The sequence below is a fragment of the Pongo pygmaeus genome, chromosome 6 (assembly GCF_028885625.2).
Source record: "Pongo pygmaeus isolate AG05252 chromosome 6, NHGRI_mPonPyg2-v2.0_pri, whole genome shotgun sequence".
In the NCBI taxonomy this organism is placed as follows: Eukaryota; Metazoa; Chordata; class Mammalia; order Primates; family Hominidae; genus Pongo; species Pongo pygmaeus.
Genome location: NC_072379.2, coordinates 10,154,918 through 10,178,732, shown reverse-complemented (window position 1 = coordinate 10,178,732; position 23,815 = coordinate 10,154,918). Strand labels below are relative to the sequence as shown.

At 53.2% G+C, this 23,815-nt stretch overlaps 2 protein-coding genes across 2 annotated transcripts; both read right to left on the bottom strand.

Moving 5' to 3' along the window:
• Positions 1 to 1,250: 1,250 nt before the first annotated feature.
• Positions 1,251 to 11,662, bottom strand: LOC129040861 (mucin-3A-like). Its single transcript, XM_054495703.2, has 12 exons — positions 11,086 to 11,662; positions 8,416 to 10,779; positions 8,124 to 8,309; positions 6,113 to 6,228; positions 5,624 to 5,688; positions 4,502 to 4,650; positions 4,009 to 4,074; positions 3,490 to 3,652; positions 2,612 to 2,785; positions 2,420 to 2,511; positions 2,212 to 2,264; positions 1,251 to 2,040 (listed from the first exon to the last, which is right to left on the bottom strand). The coding sequence occupies exons 1-12, from the start codon at positions 11,660 to 11,662 to the stop codon at positions 1,999 to 2,001; spliced, it is 4,047 nt and encodes a 1,348-aa protein (XP_054351678.1). The 3' UTR covers positions 1,251 to 1,998.
• Positions 11,663 to 21,641: 9,979 nt separating this feature from the next.
• Positions 21,642 to 23,524, bottom strand: LOC129040859 (mucin-3A-like). The gene is made up of 4 exons (XM_054495700.1): positions 23,454 to 23,524; positions 23,018 to 23,309; positions 21,883 to 22,762; positions 21,642 to 21,793 (listed from the first exon to the last, which is right to left on the bottom strand). Exons 1-4 carry the CDS (start codon positions 23,522 to 23,524, stop codon positions 21,642 to 21,644), a joined length of 1,395 nt encoding a protein of 464 aa, XP_054351675.1.
• Positions 23,525 to 23,815: the final 291 nt, after the last annotated feature.

The window sequence follows — 23,815 nt, the reverse complement described above, 5'->3', positions numbered from 1 at the left end:
ACTTTATGGTCCTGGTCCCCACCCCTGGCCAGACACAGAGGTGATGAAAGGCCATGGCCTGTCTCTGCCCAGGGCAAAGATCACAGGGGCCTCTCCCAAGCCCGCACCCAAAGACCCAAAGGGACACATTATTTCTGATCGCTCTCGACTCCTCAGGCAGGCCTGACTGCCCGCAACAGCAGGAACAGAAGGGCCCCGCATCAGCATAGACAGGTTCTGCTGTGTGAGTTTGCTATCAGGGTTTGGGGGCCTTGTGGGGGATCAAGATCTTTGGGGAGGCTCAGCTTTACCCATCCTTGCAAAAGGTGGCTGGACCAGGCAGCCCTAGCCCCTGAGCCATCCAACTCCCTGACCCAACACCAGGGGTCTAATTGCTCCCTAAGACCCCAGTGTCAAGGTCAGGGCAGTGGTGGGGATGGGGAGAGCACAGATGACAAAGTCCAAGGGGCCCCTGCCCAGAGTCACTCTCCAACAAAATGGGACCCCCCAACCTCTGTGTTTTCTATGAGGAACATCATGGCCCCCAAGTGCTGCCCACAGACCCCCCTCCTTCCTCCCTGGGAGACACGGGTGCTCCCAGGATCCTCCTACAACGCCGCCTCTGGAAATCCCTGTTCTCCAACCAAGTGGAGACCACTTGGGGCGGGGGGGTGTGAAAAGGAGACAGACAGAGAGCAGCTGCTTTTTACAATAAACTCTATATTGTGTTCACATGGAGACCCAGAGATGTGCCGACTTCCTGTCCCCAAATCTGATCTTCCCGGCCAAGGAGACTGAGGATTTCAGGGCTCAGAGTTACCGCAGGAATCGAGCTGACACCAGGGAGAGAGGGGGAAGGAGGGGAAGCGGAGGGGATGGGTTTAAAAGGCAGTGGTGAGGTGAGAGGGGAGGGAGATCGAAGGGAATGAGGGGGAGGGAGACTGAGGGGGCTGCCTTTCCTTGGGGACTGGGGAACTCATGCCCTGCCCCCACCCACGGGGCTCCAGGGGTGAGAGAAAGGGGTGGAGAATGGAGAATCGGGTGGCTGGGTGATGGGGAGGAACAGCAGCTGGGGTATTTAGGGCTGGGGGAGTAGGGGCAGTAAAACCCATGAATGGACAGGCTCAGAAGGGGAGAAGATACAAGGAATAAGAGCAAGAGAAATGGGGAATTGGGCAACGGGGTGAGGGGGGGATTAGCAGCCGGGGTATTTAGGGCTGGGGGAGTGGGGGCAGAACTGATGAATGGACGGGCTCAGAAGGGGAGAAGATACAAGGAATGAGAGCAAGAGAAACGGGGAACTGGGCAACGGGGTGATGGGGGGAACAGCAGCTGGGGTATCCTAAGACACAGAGGCTATCTATACCTTGCTAGGGACCAGGATGTGAGGAGAGGAGGGAGGATTTAGGGCTGGGGGACTGGGGGGCAGGATGGATGAAGGAACGGGGTCAGAAGGGGAGGACGTCTAAGGAATGAGAGCAAGAGATGCAGCAGGGACTTAGATCAGGAGAGGGCAGGAGATGGGATGGGGCTGCAGGCTGCGTCCAGTTCAAAGTAAGAAACAGGCAGTAGGGAATTGAGAGAAAATAGGAACCAGGGCCAGAGACCAGGCGAAGGACATGAGGATTGGAGGATCCGAGAGAGGCAATGGCAACACGAGGGCTGAGACGGGAGGGCAGCGTAGGACCGAGAATTGACCAAGTCTATGTGGTTTTCACAACAACGGCGTGAGATATCATACAGGAATGTTGTACTCGTTTTGCAGGTGAGGAAACTGAGGCTCGTTACTGACTTGCCCAAGGTTACACAGTGGAAGAGCCTGCACGTGAACTGCATCTCCAGGTGGGTTTCAGCCAAGTTGGAAAGAGAAGGATGGGATTTGGGGGAACAGTCTCAACTTGCCCAAGAACAGCAGGAGCCTGGGCTGCCCACGTCCTGGGGCCACCTCTCGAAATGGACGCAATGCAGATCCTTGTGTCGGGGCAAGGCAGACGGGGTGGTGAAGGGGCCCTGCAGGGCTCACACTGAGGACGAGGTCATCTCAGGTCTCTTGATGTGCACCTGTCACAGAGTCACAGTGAGGGACGGGAACACGGAGCCACTGGTTTGGGCTGACAGGGAGGTCACTACTGATCCGAGCCCAGCCCTCTCCCTGCCCTGGTGGGAGTCGGGGAGGGATTCTGGAATGGAGACTGGGAGAGTTCCTTGGGGTCCCCCTCTTTAGCCCCTCACCTTCATAATGGTGTCCACGTTCTCCAAGGCCACATGGAAATTTTTATCCTTGTCTGGAGAGAGAGAGGAGGGGAGAAAAAGAAGGGGAGAGGGAGGGGATGGAAGGGAGTGGGGAACGGAGTAAATGCGAGGCAGGCAGGGAGGGCGTCTGTCCTCGCAGTGGTGCCCAGGAAAGCCCCTGCCTGCTCCCCCAGGAGGCAGGACTCACCTGTTCCGTCGTCCTCGAAACCCCAGTTTGAAAAAGTGCCCACGACTTCCTCATCCCAGGTCTCGAACCATTTCCTGTCCTGGTCCCAGGACCTAGGTGGGGCCGCCTCGCGGTCAGAGCCTGCCCGCCTGGGACCCCTTGGCCGCCCTCGCCCCCAGCCCCGCCCCCCAGCCCCGCCCCCCGCGCGCTCACCGGCCTCGGCGCTGGCCGCCCCACCATCCGGAGCGCACCGCCCGCACGCCCAGCGCCAGGAGCAGCAGCAGCAGCAGCGCGGCGCCCGCCGTCAGGCCCCCGACCAGCGCCCTCCAGTGGACGGCCACCTCGCAGCGCGGGCCAGAGAACCAGTGCGTGTCGGTGGAGTAGCAGCTGCGGGAGATCGCAGGGTCAGACCCTCTTCACCTCCGAGCTCGGGGTCCACGCGTGCACCTCGGCCCCGCGGGGGCGGGTGAGGGGGCGGGGCTCCAGCCTAGGACAGCGGGGTGTTCCACCCTAGGGCAAGCTGGGGGGTTCCACCCTAGACAAGGGGCCGAAATCCACCGTAGAACAAGGGGACGGGTCTCCACCCCAGAACGAGGGGGCGGGGCTCTACCCTAGGTGAGGGGGCGGGATTCCACCTTAGATCAAGTGGGCAGGGCTTCACCCTAGAAGGAGGGGGCGGGGCTCCACCCTAGAACAAGGGGGCGGGGCTCCACCCTAGGCAAGGGGCGGTATTCCACCCTAGATCAAGTGGGCAGGGCCCCACCCCTGAAGGAGGGGGCGAGGTTCAGCCCTAGAACGAGGGGGCGGGGCCCCACCACCCACCCTAGAATGAGTGGGCGGGGTTCTATCCCAGAACCAGGGGACGGGACTCAACCCCATCAAGGAGGCGGAGCTCCACCTTAGGGCGACGGAGCAGAGCTCCAGGGCAGGGCTCCACCGTAGGGCAAGGGAGATGGGCTTGAAGCGGGACTCTGGGGACGAGGCTCCACTGTAGGGCTTGGGGGCAGAGCCAGGGCGGAGCATGGGGCGGGGCTTCATCCTAGAAAGAGTGGGCGGGGCCCGGCTGATGCTGATGGTGAGCGGGGCCTTACCGACACGCGGGACCGCTCGTCTCCAGAACGCACTGGCCCTGGTGACAGTCGATGGCGTTGTCCACGCCCGACGTGCATTTGGTGACACAGCGGAGCCGGGTAGCCTCCACCAAAGGGAAGTAGAACTCTTCATAGCCCGTGGGAGCGGCGCGGCGGCAGATGGCTGGGGGTTGGGGAGGGGGATGCACAGAGACAAGGACCTCATCCATTCTATTCAGGGGCCTGATAATGGTGCCTCTGAATATGCGCGAGGTGGATTCCATTTCCGAGGTGGGGTGCTGTCGGGTAGACCCTGGGATTCGATGAGGGGAGTCCAGCCCCAGCACCCTCACCCTCTCCTGGTGGCCCCTGCTGTCCTCAGGTGGAAGCCACTAACCAGCGCCAGGAAGGGCCGCCCTGGGCCCCATCACTTGCCTCCCCCAGAGTTCTCTCCCTGCCCCCCGGCTTCAATGGGCAAACGTCCCTGGTAGCCCGGATCATAGCCACGGGAGATCACTCAACCCTTTACCCGACCCTCACCTTCCGGGGTCAGCTCTGTCTTGCTGTTGTTGTTCACCTTGATGGAGTCAGGCTTAAAACACAGGGCTGCGGGAACACAGGCGCGGATGGAATGGGCAGGGCAGGTCGAGGGGTTAAGGTCAAGGGGTTAGCGCCAGGAAGCAGGATAGGCACAGGGAGGGCAGTGACGGCTCTCTCCGTCTGGGGGAGTGTGGAGGAGCCACAAGGGAAGACTCCTGTTGCCTGCCTCATCTCCCCTGAATAATCCGAGGTCTTCAGCCATCCAGGAGATGCTGAGCATGACAATCAGGGGGTCTCTTTCCCAGTACTGAGGTTCGGGGGAGACCCTCCCTAGCCCCACCCTTGACACCGTTGTGTGTGGACTCATTCCCCTTCTCCCAACCTGCCAGAGGTACCACAGGGCTGCCACCTGAGCCCAGTGGGCCCCTGGCTGAGCTGGAGTGGGCTGGGGTGGCAACTCAGGCCCTGGCCCCTCCCTCCAGCCTGGGCTCACTCTGGGAGTCCTGGCAGCTGTTCGCATCCTGGCTGGCGTTCTGCAGCCCCTCCTTCAGCGTGGTCTTCACCTGCTGATACTCGCTCTCCAGCTGGGGGCTGAAGGGCATCTCTAGCAGGACCAGGTAGTCCACCACGATGCTGCCATTCCTGAGGGGTCCACGGCCTTAGAGAGTGCCCCAGCCAGGGACACATGGGTCCTTGGAGGGGCACCTCCAGAAGCAACCCAAAGTGCACCAGAAGGGGGAAAGGGGGCAGAGGTCATGAGTTGGGATGCCACGTGCATCCTTTTCAGAAGGGGCTGCCAGCATTCCTGACTTGGTCCGCCTGGGAAGGCAGGACAAGGAATGACTGACATGATTGACTTCCTCTCTCTGTGTGTTTTACAGAGACAAAGTCTTGCTCTGTCACCCAGGCTGGAGTGCAGTGGTATAATTATAGCTCACTGCAGCCTCCCACTCCTGGGCTAAAGTGATCCTTTCTCCTCAGCCTCCCAAGTATCTGGGACTACAGGTGTGCACTACCATGCCTGGCTAATCATTTTACTATTATTATTATTATCATTATTATCATTATTATTATTATTACTATTTTTATTGTTGTAGGGATGGGTTCTCACTATGTTGCCCAGGCTGGTCTTGAACTGGTTTCAGGTGATCCACCCGCCTAGCCTTCCCAAAGTGCTAGGATTGCAAGTGTGAGCCACCACATCTGGCCTGACATTCGCTTTGTGTTGCATCAAGCCATCATCCACCAGGCGCCCCTGGATGCGCTCTCTGTCCCTCTCTCTCTTTCTCTCTCTCTCTCTGTCTAACGCTGACCCACTCAGTAGAGCAGGGCCCAGCCAGAGGGGGACGAAGTCACCAATCCAGGCACCACCTTCCCACACGTCCCTGCAACTTCTCTCCTTCCAGTGTGCGGAAGAAGAGAGGTGCCACCCCTCCTCCAGATAAATGGCCCCAGAAAACGATCCGAAAAAATACCCAGGAAGTGATTCCTTATGTAACCCCTCCACCCGTCTCTTTATAAAATCTGATGATTACAAAAGAAAGGAATAGATTTTTTGTGTGCACACATTTCCCCCACCCAACACTGCCTCCGCATCCCCAGATGGGTCTCCTACCTCAGGGACAGGATCTCCACACCCTTGAAGGTGAAGCCCTGCATGTCTGCAAAAATCTTCTGCATCTGAAAAACCAAAGATCCCTGGGCTCACGTCCGAACCTGCAGACCTGAGGGCACCCAGATGCCCAACCCCAGCTCCAGGGGAGACCCTTCAATTCCCCTCCCCGGCCAGGTGCCATGGCTCACGCCTATAATCCCAACACTTTGGGAGGACGAGGCAGGCGGATCACAAAGTCAGGAGTTCAAGACCAGTCTGGCCAACATAGTGAAACCCTGTCTCTACTAAAAATACAAAACATTAGCCGGGTGTCATGGTGTGCACCTGTGATCCCAGCTACTTGGGAGGCTGAGGCAAGAGAATCATGTGAACCTGGGAGGCAGAGGTTGCAGTGACCCAAGATCGCACCATTGCACTCCAGCCAGGATGACAGTGCGAGACTCCATCTCAAAAAAAAAAAAAAAAAAATCCCCTCTCTTTGCCCTTTACCTGATTCCAGAAAGTCTTGTTGAAATCCCTGTAGGCCTGGGAAGTGTTGTCATTGAGGTCCGGCGAGAACTGCTGATCCACAGACACTTCCATGCCCACCTCGGTCTCCACCACAGCTGCACAGAGCATGCGTGTCCCCAGTCACTTCTCTGTCTGCTTTTGTCTGAAGCCACCAATACCACCACCACCCCAACCCGCAGGCTCCTCCTGCTATTCCCCTCCAAGATCCCTGAGGACTGATGCCAAGAGGCAGGAACAGATGTAGGAATTCCAGGATGCATTATGCCTCAGGAGGCTGAGGCAGGAGAATCACTTGAACCCAGGAGGCGGAGGTTGTAGTTAGCCGAGATTGCATCACTGCACTCCAGCCTGGGCCACAGAGCGAGACTCTCTCTCAAGAAAATGAAAAAGAAAGATAAAGAGAGAGAGAGAGAAAGAAAGAAAAAGAAAGAAAGGGAGAAAGCATTGTGTGAAGATGAGGGAAAGAAGAAAAGAAAGAAAGAAAAGAAAAAGAAAGAAAAAGAGAGAGAAAGAAAGAAAGAAAAGAAAGAGGGACAAAAGAAAAGAAAAGAAGAGAGAGAGAGGAAGGAGGGAAGGAATGAATTGTGTGGAGATGAGTGAAAGCAGGCAGGAAGACAGCGGTCAGCCTGTGGTCCCTCCTGGCTACCCCCATAGTGGGTGGATGTCCATGTCCTAATCCCCAGAACTGTGACTATGCTATACTACATGACAAGGGAGGATCAAGGGTGCAGATTGAATTAGATTGCTAATCAGCCTAACTTTTTTTTATTGTTGAGATAGGGTCTCATTCTGTCATCCAGGCTGGAGTGCAATAGGGGGATCATAGCTCACTGCAGCCTTGAACTCCCAGGCTCAAGTGATCCTCCCACCTCAGCCTCCCAAATAACTGGAACCACAGGCATGAGCCACCATGCCCAGGTAAGTTTTTTAATTTATTGTGGAGATGAGGGTCTCGCTTAATTGCCCAGGCTGGTCCTGAACTCCTCGCCTCAAGTGATACTCCCTCCTCGGCCTTCCAAAGTGCAGGGATTATAAGACAATCAGCTGATTTTTTTTTTTTTTTCTCTTGAGACAGAGTCTCGCTCTCCCTCTGTCATCTACGCTAGTGTGCAGTGGCTAAATCTCGGCTTACTGCAACATCCGCCTCCTGGATTCAAGCGATTTTCCTGCCTCAGCCTCCTGAATAGTGGGGATTACAGGCATCTGTCACCATGCCCAACTAATAGTAGAGACAGTTTCACCATGTTGGCCAGGCTAGTCTCGAACTCCTGACCCCAGGTGATCCTCCCGCCTTGGCCTCCCAAAGTGCTGGGATTACAGGTGTGAGCCACCCTGCCCGGCCTAATCAGCTGATCTTAAGAAAATTAACATAGACTATTTGGGGAGGAGGCAAAGTCATCACAAGGGTCCTTAACAGTGGGAGAAGCAATTGAGGAGGCCAGAGTTCATCAGAGGGAGATGAGGCTATGAGAGAAAGACACAGAGAGATGCAGCCTTGCTGGCTTGGAAGATGGAGCCAGGGGCCCTGGCACACGAAATGTGGGAGGCTCCAGAAGCTGCAAAAGGCAAAAAAAATGGATTCTTCCCTGGAGCCTCTGAAAGACAACACAGCCCTGGTGACGCCTTGATTTCAGCCCAGTGACACCCACATCAGACTTCTAATCTACAGAATTCTAACATGATAATGTCGTGTTGTTCCAGCAGCCAGGTTTGTGTTTGTTGGTCCGGCAGCAGTTGGAAACTGATACAGCTCCAAGCAGCCCAAGTCAGGAGATGGCCCCAGGAGGGAGGGTGGTGCCAGCCACCTCCTAAGGGTGAGGACGGAGAGGAGCATGACACAGGGCAGCGGAGGGCATGGGAGAGATGGCAGGGAGGGAAGGACCGGGCAAAAAGGCATGGGTGCCTCCAGGCCCCACAGAGGGATAAGTCTGGGGAGAGTCAGTGACACCCTCTGGGAGGAAGTGCAGAAGGCATAGCTCTGGCGACTCACCTAGATCCACTTGTTCCACAGCAAACTCACAACTGGAACCATAGAAGGTGCTGGGGCACTGGCACTTGAGGCCATCCCACTGACCCCCGTTCAGGCATCTGGTCTGGAGCTGACAGCGGTCCCCAGAGAACCCCGGAAGGCAAGCACACTGGCCCTGTTCCCAGGTGCCACCATTGTCACAGGTGCCTGGAAAACACAGGAAGAAAGGGAAGCTCGGGATAAAGCCTCACCTCAGCGACACAGGAATTTTGCAGGGGAGGAAGGAGGGGAACAGAGAGGCAGAAGGTCTAACCTGCAGTGGTGGTCAACATGGACTGTGTGGTCATCTGAGAAGTGATGCGAGTTGTCCTGCGCGACATAAGGGTGGTAGGAGTCTGGGTAGTGGCCACTGGTGTCTGTGAAGTCCTGGTGGTGGGTGGGGAGGGGTGTGTTGACTTGCTTGAAGTCTTCGGGATGGTCGGGAGGCTGCTGCTTGGTTTCATGGTGAGCGGGACAGTAGAGACGCCAGGAAGAGGTGGGGGGACCACAGAGCTGGTGCTCAGCCAGGTCTCACTGGTGGGCAGTCGAGTATTTGTGAAAACTGTGTTTGTGGGTACAGTCCCAGTGCCAGGGGAACTGGAAGCATTGGGTGTGATGCTGGACTCACTTTCTGGCGTCATGGAAGAAGTGCCCATATATGTAGCACGAGTAGTTTGCATACTGATGGAGCTAGGACAGGTGACCATTTCGGTAGCAAAGGGAAAGACTGTTAATGGGGTGGTGGGAGGAGAAGTAGCTTCAGTGCTGGGATCCATTTCAACACACGGATCAGTGGGAGAGGCAGGGACTATGGTAATTGTTATAGTTCCTGGACAGGGTGTGGTGGAGGGAAGGGAAATATAAGAAAAGGGGGTTATTTCAGTGAGAGCTGTGGTCAGAGAGGAGCTGGTAGGAAAAGTGCTGGTAGTTGCAGAGGAAGAGAGACTAGGAAAGGCTGTGATAGAAGAGGAGCCCACATTTTCTGTACTGAAAATGTATGGTGAAGAAGGAACAGAATGAGTGGTAGTAGAGAACACTGGAGTTATGCTGGCAGAAGATGAAGAAGAGGACATGATGATAGTGGGTGTTGAGGACCAGATGATGGTACTAAAAGAAGTCAAGATTGCATTTGTAGATGTGCTTCCCCTAGTGAAAGATTCTGTAGTGAACTCACTTGTAGATGTGAGTGAAGTTTGCAAAGAGGGGATTGAAGGAGTTGTTTGAAGGGTGGAGGAATGTGTGCTAGGAACAGGAAACTGTGATGTTGACATGATCTTGCTCAAGGCTGTTGATGGAGTAAGAGTATGAAGAGTGGACATAGAGGAATCCATACTTCCAAAGGCGACAGTAGTAGGTACTGGGGATGTTTCGGTCCCAGTGGCAGACATCAGTACAGGAGGGGTCTGTGTTGGGATTTCAGGCATAACAACAATACTTGTGCTAAAGGAACTGACTGGGGTGTTCTCAGTACTTCTGAGAGTCGCTCTCACAGTGGACATGGTGGGAGAGGTTGTGCACAAAAGGGATGAGGTTTCTGTACTTTGGACGGAGGGAGAAGATGAAATGTCTGTTGGGGTTGATAAGCTACTGATATCAGTGGGTATAGAGGGAAGGTCTGTGATTGTAGTCAATGAAGTGCTGGTGCGTAAAGATAAGGGGGTGAGAGTTCTTAGGGATGTGGTCGGGATGTCTGTACTCAGAGAAGATGGGGATAAAGGTGTGGAAGTCACCCCAGTCTCTGAGGTAGTGAAAGGTGAGGTGATGGCAGTTGTGGATGAGCTGACTGTGGAGTAGATGGTTGAAGAAGTGAAGCTGGGAGTACTGTGTGAGGTGGTCTCGGTGGTGATGATTGAAGAAAAGAGACCGGGAGTACTGTGTGAGGTCATTTCCGGGGTGGTGACTGAAGAAGTGAAGTGGGGAGTACTATGTGACCTGGAATCAGTGATGCTGATTGAAGAAGTGAAACTGGGAGTACTGTGGGATGTGGTCTTGGTTTTGGTGATTGAAGTAGTGAAGCTGGGAGTACTGTGTGAGGTGGTCTCATTAGTGGTGATTGAAGAAGTGAAGGGGGGAGTACTGTGTGAGGTGCTCTCTGTGGTGGTGATTGAAGAAGTGAAGCTGGGAGTACTGTAGGATGTGCTTTTGGTGGTGGTGATTGAAAAAGTCAAGCTGGGAGTACTGTGGGATGTGATCTCGCTGGTGGTGATCAAAGAAGTGAAGGTGGGAGTACTCTGTGAGATTCTCTCGGTGGTGGTGATTGAAGAAATGAAGCCGGGAGTATGGGGTGAGGTGGTCTCAGTGATGACAATCGAAGAAGTGAAACCAGGAGTACTGCGTGAGGTGGTCTCGGTGGTGGCGATCGAAGAAGTGAAGCCAGGAGTCCTGCGTGAGGTTGTCTTGGAGGTGGTGATAGAAGAAGTGAAGCTGGGAGTACTGTGTGAGGTGGTCTCAGTGGTGGTGATTGAAGAAGCGAAGCCGGGACTACTATGTGAGGTGGTCTCGGTGGTGGTGATCGAAAAAATGAAGCTAGGAGTACTGTGCGAGGTGGTCTCGGTGGTTGTGATCGAAAAAATGAAGCTAGGAGTACTGTGCGAGGTGGTCTCAGTGGTGGCGATTGAAGAACTGAAGCTGGGAGTACAGTGTGAGATGTTCTTGGTGGTGGCGATGGGAGAAGTCAAGATGGGAGTACTGTGTGAGGTGGTCTCAGTGCTGGCGATCACAGAAGAGAAGCTGGGAGCACTGTGTGAGGTGGTCGTGGTGCTGGTGATCAAAGAAGTGAAGCTGGGAGCACTGTATGAGGTGATCTCGGTGGTGGGGATTGAAGAAGTGAACCTGGGAGGAAGGTGTGAGGGGGTCTCGGTGGTGGTAATCGAAGAAGTGAAGCCTGGAATACTGTGTGACATGGTCTCAGTGATGGTGATCACAGAAGTCAAGCTAGGAGTACTGTGTGATGTGGTCTCAGTGGTCGTGATCGAAGAAGTGTAGCTGGGAGTACTATGTGAGATGATCTCAGTGGTGGTGATCGAAGAAGTGAAGCTGGGAGTACTGTGTGAGGTGGTCTCAGTGGTGGTGACTGAAGAAGTGAAGCTTGGAGTACTATGTGAAGTGGTCTCCGTGGTGGCAACAGAAGAAGTGAACATGGGAGTACTGTGTGAGGTGGTCTCGGTGGTGCTGATCGAAGAAGTGAAGCCAGCAGTACTGTGTGAGGTTGTCTTGGAGGTGGAAATAGAAGTGAAAACTGGAGTACTGTCGGAGGGGGTCTCAGTGGCGGTGATGGAAGAAGTGAAGCTGGGAGTACTGTGTGAGGTGATCTCAGTGGTGGCAATCGAAGAAGTGAAGCCGGGAGTATTGTGTGACGTGGTCTCGGTGGTGGCAATCGAAGAAGTGAAGCTGGCAGTACTGTGTGAGGTTGTCTTGGTGGTGGCGACCGAAGAACTCAAGCCGAAGGTACTGTCTGAGCTGGTCCCAGTGGTGGTGATCAGAGAGGTCAAACTGGGAGTACTGTGTGAGGTGGTCTTCATGCTGGAAATCACAGAAGTGAACCTGGGAGTACTGTGTGAGGTGGTCTTCGTGGTGGCAATCGCAAAGGTGAATCTGGGAGGACTGGTTGAGCTGGTCTTGGAGGTGGCGATCGAAGAAGAGAAGCCGGGAGTACTGTGTGAAGGGGTCTCAGTGGTGGGGCTTGAAGAAGTGAAGCTGGGAGGAGTGTGTGAGGTGGTCTCGGTGGTGGTGATCAAAGAAGTGAACCTGAGAGGAAGGTGTGAGGTAGTCTCGATGGTGGTAATAGAAGAAATGAAGCTTGGAATACTGTGTGGCATGGTCTCAGTGGTGGTGATTACAGAAGTCAAGCTGGGAGTCCTGTGTGATATGGTCTCAGTGTTCGTGATTGAAGAAGGGAAGCTGGGAGTACTGTGTGAGGGTGTCTCGGTGGTGGTGATTGAAGAATTGTAGCTAGGAGTACTGTGTGAGATGATCTCAGTGGTGGCGATGGAAGAAGTGAAGTTGGGCATACTGAGTGAGGTGTTGTCAGTGGTGGTGATTGAAGAAGTGAAGCTGGTAGCATTGTGGGATGTGGACTCGGTGATGGTGATTAAAGAAGTGAAGCTGGGAGTACTGTGTGAGGTGGTCCTGGTTGTAGTGATCGAATAAGTCAAGCTGGGAGTACTGTGGGATGTGGTGTCAATGGTGGTGACGGAGGAAGTGAAGCTGGGAGTACTGTGCGATGTGGTCTCAGTGCTGGTGATCAAAGAAGTGAAGGTGGGAGTACTCTGTGAGGTGCTCTTGGTGGTGGTGATCAAAGAAGTGAAAATGGGAGTACTGCGTGAGGTGATCCCTGTGGTGGCAATCACAGAAGTGAAGCTTGAAGGATTGTGTGGGGTGAACATGGTGGTGGTGATCAAAGAAGTTAAGCTGGGAGTACTGTGGGATGTGATCTTGGTGGCGGTGATCAAAGAACTGAAGCTGGGAGTACTGCGTGAGATGGTCTTGGTGCTGCTGATCGATGAAGTGAAGCTGGGAGTACTGTGTGAGGTGCTCCCGGTGGTGGCAATCAAAGAAGTGAAAATGGGAGTACTGTGTGAGGTGATCCCTGTGGCGGCAATCACAGAAGTGAAGCTTGGAGGACTGTGTGAGGTGGATTCGGTGGTGGTGATCAAAGACGTGAAGCTGGGATTACCGTGTGAGGGGGTCTCGGTGGTAGTGATCAAAGAAGTGAAGCTGGGAGGACTGTGTGAGGTGTTCTCAGTGGTGACAATCAAAGAAGTGAAGCTGGGAGTACTGTGTGAGGAGGTCTCTGTGGTGGTGATCACAGAAGTGAAGCTCAGAGGACTGTGTGAGGCGGACTCGGTGGTGGTAATCAAAGAAGTAAAGCTGGGAGGACTGTGTGAGGGGGTTTTGGTGGTAGTGATTGAAGAAGTGAAGCTGGGAGGACTCTGTGAGGTGGTCTCGGTGGTAGGGATCAAGAACGTGAAGCCTGGAGGACTGCGTGAGGTGGTCTCGGTGGTGGTGATCAAAGAAGTGAAGCTGGGAGTACTGTGTGAGGTGGTCTTTCTGGTGGTGATCGAAGAAGTGAAGATGGGAGGACTGTGTGACCTGATCTCGGTGGTGATGGCAGAAGTCAAGCTGGGATTATTGTGGGATGTGGTCTCGGTGGTGGTGATCAAAGAAGTGAAGCTGGGAACAGTGAGTGAGGGTGTCTCCCTGGTGGCGATTGAAGAAGTGTAGCTGGGAGGGCTGTGGGATGTCCTCTCCTCGGTGATGATTGAAGAAGTGATGCTGGGAGTACTGTGTGAGGTTGTCTCAGTGGTGGTGATTGAAGAAGTGAAGCTGGCAGTACTGTGGAATGTGGACCAAGTGATGGTGATCAAAGAAGTGAAGCTGGGAGAACTCTGTGAGGTTGTCTCCGTGGTGGTGATTGAAGAAGTGAAGCTGGGAGTACTGTGTGAGGTGATCTCGGTGGTGGCAATCGAAGAAGTGCGGCCGGGAGTATTGTGTGATGTGGTCTCGGTGGTGGCAATCAAAGAAGTGAAGCTGGCAGTACTTTGTGAGGTTTTCTCGGTGGTGGTGATTGAAGAACTTAAGCCAAGGGTACTGTGTGAGCTGGTCCCGGTGGTGGTGATCAGAGAAGTCAAATTAGGAGTGCTGTGTGAGGTGGTCTTGGTGCTGGCAATCACAGAAGTCAACCTGGGAGTACTGTGTGAGGTGGTCTTCATGGTGGCGATCGCAAAGGTGAACCTGGGAGGACTGGTTGAGGTGATCTTGGAGGTGGCAATCGAAGAAGAGAAGCCGGGAGTACTGTGCAAAGGGGTCTCAGTGGTGGGGCTTGAAGAAGTGAAACTGGGAGGAGTGTGTGAGGTGGTCTCGGTGGTGGTGATCAAAGAAGTGAACCTGGGAGGAAGGTGTGAGGTAGTCTCGGTGGTGGTGATAGAAGAAATGAAGCTTGGAATACTGTGTGACATGGTCTCAGTGGTAGTGATTACAGAAGTCAAGCTGGGAGTCCTGTGTGATATGGTCTCAGTGTTCGTGATTGAAGAAGGGAAGCTGGGAGTACTGTGCGAGGGTGTCTCGGTGGTGGTGATTGAAGAATTGTAGCTGGGAGTACTGTGTGAGATGATCTCAGTGGTGGCAATGGAAGAAGTGAAGTTGGGCATACTGAGTGAGGTGTTGTCAGTGGTGGTGATTGAAGAAGTGAAGCTGGTAGCATTGTGGGATGTGGACTTGGTGATGGTGATTAAAGAAGTGAAGCTGGGAGTACTGTGTGAGGTGGTCCTGGTTGTAGTGATCGAATAAGTCAAGCTGGGAGTACTGTGGGTTGTGGTGTCAATGGTGGTGACGGAGGAAGTGAAGCTGGAAGTACTGTGCGATGTGGTCCGGGTGCTGGTAATCAAAGAAGTGAAGGTGGGAGTACTGTGTGAGGTGCTCTTGGTGGTGGCGATCGAAGAAGTGAAAATGGGAGTACTGCGTGAGGTGATCCCTGTGGTGGCAATCGCAGAAGTGAAGCTTGAAGGATTGTGTGGGGTGGACTTGGTGGTGGTGATCAAAGAAGTTAAGCTGGGAGTACTGTGGGATGTGATCTTGGTGGCGGTGATCAAAGAACTGAAGCTGGGAGTCCTGCGTGAGATGGTCTTGGTGCTGCTGATCGATGAAGTGAAGCTGGGAGTACTGTGTGAGGTGCTCTCGGTGGTGGCGATCGAAGAAATGAAAATGTGAGTACTGTGTGAGGTGACCCCTGTGGCGGCAATCACAGAAGTGAAGCTTGGAGGACTGTGTGAGGTGGATTCGCTGGTGGTGATCAAAGACGTGAAACTGGGATTACCGTGTGAGGGGGTCTCGGTGGTAGTGATCAAAGAAGTGAAGCTGGGAGGACTGTGTGAGGTGCTCTCAATGGTGGCAACCGAAGAAGTGAAGCTGGGAGTACTGTGTGAGGAGGTCTCTCTGGTGGTGATCACAGAAGTGAAGCTCAGAGGACTGTGTGAGGCGGACTCGGTCGTGGTAATCCAAGAAGTGAAGCTGGGAGGACTGTGCGAGGTGTTCTCAGTGGTGGCAATCGAAGAAGTGAAGCTAGGAGTACTGTGTGAAGGGGTCTCTGTGGTCGTGATCACAGAAGTGAAGCTCAGAGGACTGTGTGAGGTGGACTCGGTGGTGGTAATACAAGAAGTGAAGCTGGGAGGACTGTGTGAGGGGGTTTCGCTGGTAGTGATTGAAGAAGTGAAGCTGGGAGGACTCTGTGAGGTGATCTCGGTGGTGGGGATCGAAAACGTGAAGCCTGGAGGACTGCGTGAGGTGGTCTCGGTGGTGGTGATCAAAGAAGTGAAGCTGGGAGTACTGTGTGAGGTGGTCTTTCTGGTGGTGATCGAAGACGTGAAGATGGGAGGACTGTGTGACCTGGTCTCAGTGGTGGTGATGGCAGAAGTCAAGCTGGGATTACTGTGGGATGTGGTCTTGGTGGTGGTGATCAAAGAAGTGAAGCTGGGAACAGTGTGTGAGGGTGTCTCCCTGGTGGCAATTGAAGAAGTGTAGCTGGGAGGCCTGTGGGATGTCCTCTCCGTGGTCATGATTGAAGAAGTGATGCTGGGAGTACTGTGTGAGGTTGTCTCAGTGGTGGTGATTGAAGAAGTGAAGCTGGCCATACTGTGGGATGTGGACCCAGTGATGGTGTTCAAAGAAGTGAAGCGGTGAGAAATCTGTGAGGTTGTCTCCGTGGTGGTGATTGAAGAAGTGAAGCTGGGAGTACTGTGTGAGGTGATCTCGGTGGTGGCAATCGAAGAAGTGAAGCCGGGAGTATTGTGTGATGTGGTCTCAGTGGTGGCAATCAAAGTGAAGCTGGCAGTACTTTGTGAGGTTTTCTCGGTGGTGGTGATTGAAGAACTTAAGCCAAGGGTACTGTGTGAGCTGGTCCCGGTGGTGGTGATCAGAGAAGTCAAATTAGGAGTGCTGTGTGTGGTGGTCTTGGTGCTGGCAATCACAGAAGTAAACCTGGAAGTACTGTGTGAGGTGCTCTTCATGGTGGCGATCGCAAAGGTGAATCTGGGAGGACTGGTTGAGGTGGTCTTGGAGGTGGCGATCGAAGAAGAGAAGCCAGGAGTACTGTGTGAAGGGGTCTCAGTGGTGGTGCTTGAAGAAGTGAAGCTGGGAGGAGTATGTGAGGTGGTCTCGGTGGTGGTGATCCAAGAAGTGAACCTGGGAGGAAGGTGTGAGGTAGTCTCCCTGATGGTGATTGAAGAAATGAAGCTTGGAATACTGTGTGACATGGTCTCAGTGGTGGTGATTACAGAAGTCAAGCTGGGAGTCCTGTGTGATATGGTCTCAGGGTTCGTGATTGAAGAAGGGAAGCTGGGAGTACTGTGTGAGGGTGTCTCAGTGGTGGTGATTGAAGAATTGTAGCTGGGAGTACTGTGTGAGATGATCTCAGTGGTGGCAATGGAAGAAGTGAAGTTAGGCATACTGAGTGAGGTGTTGTCAGTGGTGGTGATTGAAGAAGTGAAGCTGGTAGCATTGTGGGATGTGAACTCGGTGATGGTGATTAAAGAAGTGAAGCTGGGAGTACTGTGTGAGGTGGTCCTGGTTGTAGTGATCGAATAAGTCAAGCTGGGAGTACTGTGGGATGTGGTGTCAATGGTGGTGACGGAGGAAGTGAAGCTGGGAGTACTGTGCGATGTGGTCTCAGTGCTGGTGATCAAAGAAGTGAAGGTGGGAGTACTGTGTGAGGTGCTCTTGGTGATGGCGATTGAAGAAGTGAAAATGGGAGTACTGTGTGAGGTGATCCCTGTGGTGGCAATCACAGAAGTGAAGCTTGAAGGATTGTGTGGGGTGGACTTGGTGGTGGTGATCAAAGAAGTTAAGCTGGGAGTACTGTGGGATGTGATCTTGGTGGCGGTGATCAAAGAACTGAAGCTGGGAGTCCTGCGTGAGATGGTCTTGGTGCTGCTGATCGATGAAGTGAAGCTGGGAGTACTGTGTGAGGTGCTCTCAGTGGTGGCGATCAAAGAAATGAAAATGGGAGTACTGTGTGAGGTGATCCCTGTGGCGGCAATCACAGAAGTGAAGCTTGGAGGACTGTGTGAGGTGAATTCGGTGGTGGTGACCAAAGCAGTGAAGCTGGGATTACCGTGTGAGGGGGTCTCGGTGGTAGTGATCAAAGAAGTGAAGCTGGGAGGACTGTGTGAGGTGGTCTCTGTGGTGGTGATCACAGAAGTGAAGCTCAAAGGACTGTGTGAGGCGGACTCAGTGGTGGCGATCAAAGAAGTGAAGTTGGGAGGACTGTGTGAGGAAGTTTCGGTGGTAGTGATTGAAGAAGTGAAGCTGGGAGGACTGTGTGAGGTGGTCTCAGGGGTGGAGATCAAAAAAGTGAAGCATGGAGGACTGCATGAGGTGGTCTTGGTGGGGGTGATCGAAGAAGTGAAGCTGGGAGTATTGTGTGAGTTGGTCTCTGTGGTGGTGATCGAAGAACTAAAGATGGGAGGATTGTGTGACCTGGTCTCAGTCGTAGTGATGGCAGAAGTCAAGTTGGGATTACTGTGAGATGTGCCCTCGGTGGTGGTCATCGAAGAAATGAAGCTGGGAACAGTGTGTGCGGGTTTCTCACTGGTAGCGATCGAAGAAGTATAGCTGGGAGTGCTGTGGGATGTCCTCTTGGTGGTGGTGATTGAAGAAGTGATGCTGGGAGTACTGTGTGAGGTGGTCTCAGTGGTGGTGATTGAAGAAGTGAAGCTGGCAGTAGAGTGGGATGTGGACCCAGTGATCAAAGAAGTGAAGCTGGGAGAACTCTGTGAGGTTGTCTCCGTGGTGATGATTGAAGAAGTGAAGCTGGGAGTACTGTGTGAGGTGATCTCGGTGGTGGCGATTGAAGAAGTGAAGCCGGGAGTATTGTGTAACGTGGTCTCGGTGGTGGCAATCGAAGAAGTGAACCTGGCAGTACTGCGTGAGGTTGTCTCGGTGGTGGCGATCAAAGAACTTAAGCCGAGGGTACTGTGTGAGCTGGTCCCGGTGGTGGTGATCAGAGAAGTCAAACTGGGAGTACTCTGTGAGGTGGTCTTGGTGATGGAAATCACAGAAGTGAACTTGAGAGTACGGTCTGAGGTGGTCTCGGTGGTGCCGATCACAAAGGTGAATCTGGGAGGACTGGTTAAGGTGGTCTTGGAGGTGGCAATCGAAGAAGACAAGCTGGGAGTACTGTGTGAAGGGGTCTCGGTAGTGGTGCTTGAAGAAGTGAAGCTGGGAGGACTGTGTGAGGTGGTCTCGGTGCTGGTGTTCAAAGAAGTGAAGCTGGGAGGACTCTGTGAAGTGCTCTTCGTGGTGGTGATAAAAGAAGTGAACCTGGGAGGAAGGTGTGAGGTAGTCTCGGTGGTGGTGATTGAAGAAATGAAGCCTGGAAAACTGTGTGACGTAGTCTCGGTGGTGGTGATTGCAGAAGTCAAGCTGGGAGTCCTGTGTGATATGGTCTCAGTGTTCGTGATTGAAGAAGGGAAGCTGGGAGTACTGTGTGAGGGTGTCTCGGTGGTGGTGATTGAAGAAGTGTAGCTGGGAGTACTGTGTGAGATGATCTCAGTGGTGGCAATAGAAGACGTGAAGCTGGGCATACTGTGTGAGGTGTTGTCAGTGGTGGTGATTGAAGAAGTGAAGCTGGTAGTATTGGGAGATGTGGACTCGCTGATGGTGATTAAAGAAGTGAAGCTGGGAGTACTGGGTGAGGTGGTCCTGGTTGTAGTGATCGAATAAGTCAACCTGGGAGTACTGTGGGATGTGGTGTCGATGGTGGTGATCAAGGAAGTGAAGCTAGGAGTACTGTGCGATGTGGTCCCAGTGCTGGTGATCGAAAAAGTGAAGGTGGGAGTACTGTGTGAGGTGCTCTCAGTGGTTGTGATTGAAGAAGTGAAAATGGGAGTACTGCATGAGGTGATCCCTGTGGTGGCAATCGTGGAAGTAAAGCTCAGAGGATTCTGTGAGGTAGATTCGGTGGTGGTGATCAAAGAAGTTAAGCTGGGAGTACTGTGGGATGTGGTCTTGGTGGCGGTGATCAAAGGACTGAAGTTGGGAGTACTGTGTGAGATGGTCTCGGTGCTGGTGATCGATGAAGTGAAGCTGGGAGTACTGTGTGAGGTGCTCTCGGTGGTGGCAATCGAAGAAGTGAAAATGAGAGTACTGTGTGAGGTGATCACTGTGGTGGCGATCACAGAAGTGAAGCTTGGAGGACTGTGTGAGGTGGACTCAGTGGTGGTGATCAAAGAAGTGAAGCTGGGATTACTATGTGAGGGAGTCTCCGTGGTGGTGATCAAAGAAGTGAAGCTGGGAGGAGAGTGTGAGGTGGTCTCGGTGGTGGTGATGGGAAACGTGAAGGCTGGAGGACTGTGTGAGGTAGTCTCAGCAGTGGCAATCGAAGAATTGCAGCTGTTAGCACTGTGTAAGGTGGTCTCTGTGGTGGTGATCACCGAAGTGAAGCTCAGAGGACTGTGTGAGGTGGACTCAGTGGTAGTGATCAAACAAGTGAAGCTGGGAGGACTGTGTGAGGGGGTATCAGTGGTAGTGATCAAAGAAGTGAAGCTGGGAGGAGTGTGTGAGGTGGTCCTGGTTGTAGTGATCGAAAAAGTCAAGTTGGGAGTACTATGGGATGTGGTCTCGATGGTGGTGAACAAGGAAGTGAAGCTGGGAGTACTGTGTGATGCGGTCTTGGTGCTGGTGATCGAAAAAGTGAAGTGGGGAGTACTGTGTGAGGTGCTCTCGGTGGTTGTGATCAAAGAAGTGAAAATGGGAGTACTGCTTGAGGTGATCCCTGTGGTGGCAATCACAGAAGTGAAGCTCGGAGGATTCTGTGAGGTAGATTTGGTGATGGTGATCAAAGAAGTTAAGCTGGGAGTACTGTGCGATGTGGTCTCGGTGGCGGTGATCAAAGGACTGAAGCTGGGAGTACTGTGTGAGATGGCCTCGGTGCTGGTGATCGATGAAGTGAAGCTGGGAGTACTGTGTGAGGTGCTCTCGGTGGTGGTGAACAAAGAAGTGAAAATGGGAGTACTGTGTGAGGTGATCCCTGTGGTGGCGATCACAGAAGTGAAGCTTGGAGGACTGTGTGAGGTGGACTCAGTGGTGGTGATCAAAGAGGTGAAGCTGGGATTATTATGTGAGGGGGTCTTGGTGGTAGTGATCAAAGAAGTGAAGCTGGGAGGAGTGTCTGAGGTGGTCTCGGTGGTGGTGATGGGAAATGTGAAGCCTGGAGGACTGTGTGAGGTAGTCTCAGCAGTGGCGATTGAAGAATTGAAGCTGTGAGCACTGCGTGAGGTGGTCTCAGTGCTGGTGATCAAAGAAGTGAAGCTGGAAGGACTGTGTGAGGTGGTCTCGGTGGTGGTGATCAAAGAAGTGAACCTGGGAGGAAGGTGTGAGGTAGTCTCGGTGGTGGTGATTGAAGAAATGAAGCCTGGAATACTGTGTGACATGGTCTCAGTGGTGGTGATTGCAGAAGTCAAGCTGGGAGTCCTATGTGATGTGGTCTCAGTGTTCGTGATTGAAGAAGGGAAGCTGGGAGAACTGTGTGAGGTGATCTCGGTGGTGGCGATCAAAGAAGTGAAGCTGGGAGTATTGTGTGACGTGGTCTCGGTGGTGGCAATCGAAGAAGTGAAGCTGGCAGTATTTTGTGAGGTTGTCTCAGTGGTGGCAGTCGAAGAACTTAAGCCAAGGGTACTGTGTGAGCTGGTCCCGGTGGTGGTGATCGGAGAAGTCAAACTGGGAGTGCTGTGTGAGGTGTTCTTGGTGCTGGCAATCACAGAAGTGAACCTGGGAGTCCTGTGTGATATGGTCTCAGTGTTTGTAATTGAAGAAGGGAAACTGTGAGTACTGTGTGAGACGATCTCAGTGGTGGCGATTGAGGAAGTGAAGCTGGGCATACTGTGTGAGGTGTTGTCAGTGGTGGTGATTGAAGAAGTGAAGCTGGTAGTACCGTGGGATGTGGACTCAGTGATGGTGATTAAGGAAGTGAAGCTGAGAGTACTGTGTGAGGTGGTCCTGGTTGTAGTGATCGAAAAAGTCAAGTTGGGAGTACTATGGGATGTGGTCTCGATGGTCGTGAACAAGGAAGTGAAGCTGGGAGTACTGTGTGATGCGGTCTTGGTGCTGGTGATCGAAAAAGTGAAGGGGGGAGTACTGTGTGAGGTGCTCTCGGTGGTTGTGATCGAAGAAGTGAAAATGGGAGTACTGCGTGAGGTGATCCCTGTGGTGGCAATCACAGAAGTGAAGCTCGGAGGATTCTGTGAGGTAGATTTGGTGATGGTGATCAAAGAAGTTAAGCTGGGAGTACTGTGGGATGTGGTCTCGGTGGCGGTGATCAAAGGACTGAAGCTGGGAGTACTGCGTGAGATGGCCTCGGTGCTGGTGATCGATGAAGTGAAGCTGGGAGTACTGTGTGAGTTGCTCTCGGTGGTGGCGATCGAAGAAGTGAAAATGGGAGTACTGTGTGAGGTGATCCCTGTGGTGGCGATCACAGAAGTGAAGCTGGGAGTGCTGTGTGAGGTGTTCTCAGTGGTGGCAATCGAAGAAGTGAAGCTGGGAGTACTGTGTGAGGTGGTCTCTGTGGTGGTGATCCAAGAAGTGAAGCTGGGAGGACTGTGTGAGGGGGTTTCGGTGGTATCGATTGAAGAAGTGAAGCTGGGAGGACTGTGTGAGGTGGTCTTTGTGGTGGCGATTGCAAAGGTGAATCTGGGAGGACTGGTTGAGGTGGTCTTGGAGGTGGCAATCAAAGAAGAGAAGCCGGGAGTACTCTGTGAAGGGGTCTCAGTGGTGGTGCTTGAAGAAGTAAAGCTGGGAGGTCTGTGTGAGGTGGTCTCAGTGCTGGTGATCAAAGAAGTGAAGCTGGAAGGACTGTGTGAGGTGGTCTCGGTGGTGGTGATCAAAGAAGTGAACCTGGGAGGAAGGTGTGAGGTAGTCTCGGTGGTGGTGATTGAAGAAATGAAGCCTGGAATACTGTGTGACATGGTCTCAGTGGTGGTGATTGCAGAAGTCAACCTGGGAGTCCTGTGTGATGTGGTCTCAGTGTTCGTGATTGAAGAAGGGAAGCTGGGAGAACTGTGTGAGGTGATCTCGGTGGTGGCGATCAAAGAAGTGAAGCTGGGAGTATTGTGTGACGTGGTCTCGGTGGTGGCAATCGAAGAAGTGAAGCTGGCAGTACTTTGTGAGGTTGTCTCAGTGGTGGCAGTTGAAGAACTTAAGCCAAGGGTACTGTGTGAGCTGGTCCCGGTGGTGGTGATCGGAGAAGTCAAACTGGGAGTGCTGTGTGAGGTGGTCTTGGTGCTGGCAATCACAGAAGTGAACCTGGGAGTCCTGTGTGATATGGTCTCAGTGTTTGTGATTGAAGAAGGGAAGCTGGGAGTACTGTGTGAGATGATCTCAGTGGTGGCAATGGAAGAAGTGAAGTTGGGCATACTGTGTGAGGTGTTGTCAGTGGTGGTGATTGAAGAAGTGAAGCTGGTACTACCATGGGATGTGGACTCAGTGATGGTGATTAAGGAAGTGAAGCTGGGAGTACTGTGTGAGGTGGTCCTGGTTGTAGTGATCGAAAAAGTCAAGTTGGGAGTACTATGGGATGTGGTCTCGATGGTGGTGAACAAGGAAGTGAAGCTGGGAGTACTGTGTGATGCGGTCTTGGTGCTGGTGATCGAAAAAGTGAAGGGGGGAGTACTGTGTGAGGTGCTCTCGGTGGTTGTGATCGAAGAAGTGAAAATGGGAGTACTGAGTGAGGTGATCCCTGTGGTGGCAATCACAGAAGTGAAGCTCGGAGGATTCTGTGAGGTAGATTTGGTGATGGTGATCAAAGAAGTTAAGCTGGGAGTACTGTGGGATGTGGTCTCGGTGGCGGTGATCAAAGGACTGAAGCTGGGAGTACTGCGTGAGATGGCCTCGGTGCTGGTGATCGATGAAGTGAAGCTGGGGGTACTGTGTGAGGTGTTCTCAGTGGTGGCAATCGAAGAAGTGAAGCTGGGAGTACTGTGTGAGGTGGTCTCTGTGGTGGTGATCCAAGAAGTGAAGCTGGGAGGACTGTGTGAGGGGGTTTCGGTGGTAGCGATTGGAGAAGTGAAGCTGGGAGGACTGTGTGAGGTGGTCTTTGTGGTGGCGATTGCAAAGGTGAATCTGGGAGGACTGGTTGAGGTGGTCTTGGAGGTGGCAATCGAAGAAGAGAAGCCGGGAGTACTGTGTGAAGGGGTCTCAGTGGTGGTGCTTGAAGAAGTAAAGCTGGGAGGTCTGTGTGAGGCGGTCTCAGTGCTGGTGATCAAAGAAGTGAAGCTGGAAGGACTGTGTGAGGTGGTCTCGGTGGTGGTGATCAAAGAAGTGAACCTGGGAGGAAGGTGTGAGGTAGTCTCGGTAGTGGTGATTGAAGAAATGAAGCCTGGAATACTGTGTGACATGGTCTCAGTGGTGGTGATTGCAGAAGTCAAGCTGGGAGTCCTGTGTGATGTGGTCTCAGTGTTCATGATTGAAGAAGGGAAGCTGGGAGAACTGTGTGAGGTGATCTCGGTGGTGGCGATCAAAGAAGTGAAGCTGGGAGTATTGTGTGACGTGGTCTCGGTGGTGGCAATCGAAGAAGTGAAGCTGGCAGTACTTTGTGAGGTTGTCTCAGTGGTGGCAGTCGAAGAACTTAAGCCAAGGGTACTGTGTGAGCTGGTCCCGGTGGTGGTGATCGGAGAAGTCAAACTGGG